The sequence below is a fragment of the Asparagus officinalis genome, chromosome 3 (assembly GCF_001876935.1).
Source record: "Asparagus officinalis chromosome 3, Aspof.V1, whole genome shotgun sequence".
Taxonomy (NCBI): Eukaryota; Viridiplantae; Streptophyta; class Magnoliopsida; order Asparagales; family Asparagaceae; genus Asparagus; species Asparagus officinalis.
The window spans coordinates 17811529-17817018 of NC_033796.1; the positions used below are offsets into that span (position 1 = coordinate 17811529).

At 41.0% G+C, this 5490-nt stretch overlaps 1 protein-coding gene across 1 annotated transcript; it reads right to left on the reverse strand.

Moving 5' to 3' along the window:
• Positions 3396 to 5432, reverse strand: LOC109833208 (U-box domain-containing protein 30-like). Its single transcript, XM_020400801.1, has one exon. The coding sequence runs from the start codon at positions 5183 to 5185 to the stop codon at positions 3851 to 3853; it is 1335 nt and encodes a 444-aa protein (XP_020256390.1). The 5' UTR covers positions 5186 to 5432; the 3' UTR covers positions 3396 to 3850.

Here is a 5490-nt window from a genome sequence, read left to right on the forward strand (position 1 = left end):
TGACTCGGCCGAATTTACCTATCTACCTCTCGGGTTTGCTATAAAAGGAAACTAATGTCTGCTGCCTAGGGTAAGCGATCCTCTTGTTAAAAAACTAAACACTTAACTCTTACTTTTCCACTCAAGCTCTGAACTGACTTGATCGTCGGAGGACCATCAGAAATCCAAATTCTAACATCTTAAGTATTCTACATGTGCAAGACGAGATTCACAGCTCAGGAGCCAGCCGTCTAAAGGAGTATGATGATCCTAACTCCCTTAGCAATCCACACATAAACCCATGCTTGATAAATGAGACATCAACAACTACTATTAAAATTTAAGTGGGTAAAAGAGAAAATCTAAAAAAAAAATTGACACCGTAATCATTCTTTATAAGCAGTATAGATTGACGCGCGTGAGCTCTTGGATTTGAATACATTCAGTTGTGAACTGAATAAGGAATTTAGAATATTGCTGAAACTTGAGTCAAGTTTCAATTACATCACTTTATGCACAGTACCTACAAAAATGTATCAATCAATTAATAAATAGATAAAAGAAAATTCGTGCTTAGACATATGAAGCATTTCACAAATTCTTTTCTCAGCATGTCATTCTTCTATTTGTTTAAACCCACATCAATGGTTAATACTAATCTTTATAGAGCATTTCCCATATTCTATCTTCAATAAAGAAAAAATTGTATGTAATTTAAAGACGGGAAACTGAAAAGTGTTTAATGCAAAGAAAACGTTAATGTTGAAAGTATGAAAAGGATAAACAGATGGATAATTGATGCCACAGACCTAAACGTAATTGAGAAAAATGAAATTTTAGAAAATTCCAAGAGTCTTAACACAGGTTTTCCAAGAAGCTAAAAAAATAAAAAAAAAGAACAAAATAAAAGAAGAGAAAAGAAATAAAGAACAATATATTGTTGCGCGCAGCGGAAATTTCGGCAGCACTTCGGCATCACAACAAGAGAGTCAGGTCGCAATAAGAATTCTTGTTTCTCAAAGGGAACAAGAATCTGAAGCCTAATATCCCATCAAAGTGGGATATTTGCTCTTCCTATCGTCAGCTCTAGGACTGCGCGTCGAGGGAACCTAAAAGCTATTACAAATCACACAAATAGCAGTACAACCAATTTTTATGTGGTTCGGCAAATTGCCTACGTCCACGGGGCAAGGAGGGGGAAGATCTACTAATAGAGGGAGAGATTACAACTAGGGTTTACAATCACTCACAAACTAAACCCTCAAACAAACTCTCAAATCCCTCACAAAATAACTCTCTACAAAAGGTTGCACAAAACAAAGAAAAAGACGACTGCTCTTTTAATCTCCAGCCGCAAAACTCTCTGTGTACCCTTCTTTTGCACGCCCTGTAGCCGCCAAGTTCACAAATCTCCTTGCGCTCGAACTGTAGCCGCACACCGCACACCTCCTTTGCATCACCGAAAAATCTAAACATCTCAATCATATATATAATATAAGATGTATTTGGGTGGGCCTTCATGGGCCGGCTCGTGTTCGTGTTCTCATGCATCAACCGCGTTTTCACGCGGAAGTCACGTGGAGACTCCACGTTCACATATATAACTCAAATTTTATATTTGGATTAGCCAGACCATGTCACGCACGTCAACAAAACGACCCAGTCATAGGTAAAGGCGGTTGTTTGACATTGAACTCACAATTAGGATTGGGCCAAAGATTCATCTGGAGCCACTACAGGGTTGTCTGCACGATAGCAGAAGATAAAATGGAGATAAATGATTTCTAGGGGCCCCAAAAGTTGCAATCAAGGAAAGAAAGCAGACAACATGCCACCCTTAAGTTCTTGACAGACTCGATAAGCAACAAACACTGTGATTAACTGGATATCGAGCTTGGGTCAGGATAAAAGCTCAATTGATCTGATTATTAATCACACAGTAGGCAAAGTAGCAAGCAGCCGATAGAAGCTAGGCCCTGAATATATATAAACTCAAGCTGTCACCTTCTTTCAGTTGGAAATTGTTAAAGGCTTGAGCTTGGACATCGATAATCCTCCATTATCAATCAATATCTGGAAGAACAGGCTCCAATGCTTGCTGCAATAAGTTAGCATTACATAACTGAAAGAAATTCCAATGAAATGAAGAAGCAAATGGAGATTTAGATCCAGGATCACCGAGGTTTCCTCTCAACTTCGTTACAAACAATTCCCTCAAAAGAAATGACGATACAACTTGGGTTTCAATTTGGTTTCTTTTTCGACTGAAAGACAAATATAGCTCCAAACTTGTTCCAACTTTTCTAAATTTGTTCTAATTAGGGGTTTAGGTATCTTATATGAAATCCCATCTTTCATCAAATGCCTCAATCCATTAACTGATTTAGGGTAGTTCAATGGGTCGGAGCCACAGTGATTAAGCAGTCACTTCTCTCAAATAACTGATTCTTCCACCAAACGTTTTCCTGAAACTTCACGCTGCCTTCAGCTCCTCCAGTTTAATTGTGTAAATCCTGCTTCCACCAGTAACTGAGTTGGTAGTTTAGACCTCGTTTGAACTCTTCCTTGACCGCAGACACCACCTTTCCCGACCTCGACAACATCATCTGATTCATGTCTCCAACCTCCATTGTCTATATATTCAATCTCCTACTTCCATTGTCTATAAATCCAATCTTGTCGATTCTTTTGATTTCGAACAAATTACAGAGTGGTCCATTGACCTTTCACAGCAATCACCTCCTCCGCAAAGACGAGACACAAAATGCCATGAACTACACCGTCATCAAACAATACTAAACTACAACCTACTTTTCTGTCGACTACTAGGAATTTCACCCTTCCTACATAAGAGTTCTTCACAATTTCCCCATAGCATTGTCACCTAAATTTCTACAGTTGAACACCTGCTGAGGGACCATCTGAAGGATTTCCACATTGCCTTCAAACAGGTCACCTCAATGTGTATAATAGGAATTGCTAACGAGATGCCATGATGTATACGACAGTTCAAGAAAACTACAAGCCGACCAGAAGCAGAAGACAACATAGAAGAGAAATTTGACTACAAGCCGACCAGAAGCAGAAGACAACATAGAAGAGAAATTTGACTCAAAAGGGATAGTGAATTTAGCACATTGCAGGGGAAAACAATAAATATGAAACCATTGACAAATGATGGTTATCGCTATACATGTTTGAATCAACCGGTAACGCACCGAGGATTGCTAGAAATACTGGTCATAAAAATTTTAAAGCATAAACTACGGAAGGACATTAAGTCCTAGAAACTTGAAGGATCAAAACTATTGGAAAGTTCCAGTGCAGACAATAATCAAATATGCTACGGATGGAGCTTGGACTCCATAATCACTATTCAAAGCACAAAATAGCATATTGCAGATGAGCACATTTGATAAAAGAAATTGCTATTGACTTCTAATCTGTTGCTTACCAAATTTGGATGAAACAATTTTACAAGCACAAAATTTTCAATAGAATGACTACGACAATTACACGATCTCAAGGGCTTATTTGGGCGGAACCCATCCAATCACTGAGCAAGAATAATCATAGCGGAATCTGCTATATACCAATTCTTCTAAATTATATCAATCAATTAAGCAAAACTTCAAAGGCATCCAAACCAATATATAAACAACAGGATCACAGCATTATATACCCCACACTTGCCCGAAAAAGACCCATCTCGTCCAGCTCAATAGCGCTCCCTCCAATTCACACTTCTTTGCTCCTTAATGAACCAAAAACCATAATCATTTCATAATCAGGAATCCAACTCTCATTGCATCGTTCTCGCCTCCCCAATGAACCAGAAACAATAATCATTTCATAATCAAGAATCCAAATCTCACTGCATTGTTCTCGTTAGCTTGCACTTTGAAATGAAATGAGTCGGCGTGTAATTTAAACTACAAAGCTTCAATAACTCAGCTGACCTCTGCTTCAATGCCTGATCAGAACCACTCTGAATAACAAGCAACAATTTTGCTGCCAGTCCAGCCTCAACTGCAATCTTCGCACATTCACCAGGATCAAGCTTACAAACTGCCCACAAAATCGACAATGCACTTTGAGTACAAGACTCTGAAACCCTCATCAATAGCTTCACCATGTTGGGTATAGTTGGCGAACTCTCCTTCAAAGCCAATTGCCCTTCGGGTACAGTCGAAAGATCGTCCAGAATCTTCAATGCAGGTTCTAAGCAATCCGAATTCATTTCGGGCAACAATTCAACTATCTGAGGAACAGCTCCAATGCTAACGACTAGACTCCTAACCTGACTATATGAACAAATAGCCTTGAGAATGCTAATTCCAGCCAAAACCCCATTTGGGTACCTCTTATCCTTGACCAATCTCAAAATCCCTACCAAAAGACTCAAGCTTGATACTAGCTCCCATCTAAAATCCTTCTCCACCATCAACATTTCCAAAAACTTAGTACAATTTATCTTCGTATCGGTCGTTCCTTCATTCAAAAGATCGATTACGAGCGAAAACTTTGCGGGCTGCATCAAAGTCGCCTTCGATTCCGAATCAAGACTTAGATTAACAAGAATCCCAATAGCTTCAGACCCAACAGCATGCGAAGTGAACGGACCCAATAACGAAGAAATCAAACCAAATCCATTAGAGCTCACCACAGTTTTTCTAGTAGAAGCGTGGGCGGTGACCAGACCGCGGAGGTCTCTAAGCGACTGAACTCTGGCTTGCCCTTTCGCCTTTTTAAGAGAATCAACGAGCTCAGCAGCTTGGCCGTTAACGTCCTCCGCCTTCTTCTTCATCCTCAAATACTTTTGCGACAACCAAGCGTGAATTAACTGCTGAAGCGTGCGATTGGGGGTGACGCTATAATCCCAAAGCTCCTGCATCGTAGTAGGGCAGGTGACGTTACCGAAAGAGAACCATTTCATAATGTTCGATCGCTCGTAGGTTTGGCCCGTCGAGAGGGTGACCGGATCCGTCATCGGATCGAGAGAAATAGGGCAGATGAAGACCGCAGGGATATCATCGACAGGATCCAAATCCTCGATCATCTTCTTGAGGTCGAGCTTCTCGGAGGCGGTGACCGCACCGCCGGCGATGCTACCCAAGATCCCATCTTTGACGGCGGTCTCAACATCGACGACATGGCCTCCGGCGCCTACGAGGGTCCAGGATTTGGGGGTTTGGTACTGAGGCATTGTGTGATGGGATTGGGAGCTCGAAACCCTAATTTTTGGGGGAAATCATCAAGGTCGAGTTATGATCTGAAGAGGACTTGGAGACTGGGGGGAAATTGAAAATTTCCAATTTGGTTGAGAGAGAGAGAGTCAATGGGAGAGTTTGAATGAGGAGAGAGAAAGGGGGTCCTCGAGCTCTGATGTGGTCGTCATTTTTCCCCCTCTCGTTTCTTTCTCTCTCTCTCTCTTGGTTTGGTGATGAACAGAATCTGAGGGTGAGAAAGAGAGAGACAGAGAGAGGGAGCGGGATTGACTGGCTGCAGCCG

Coding starts and splice junctions, on each gene's coding strand:
- LOC109833208 (XM_020400801.1), bottom strand. CDS start 5,185: ATGCCTCAGTACCAAACCCCCAAATCCTGGACCCTCGTAGGCGCCGGA.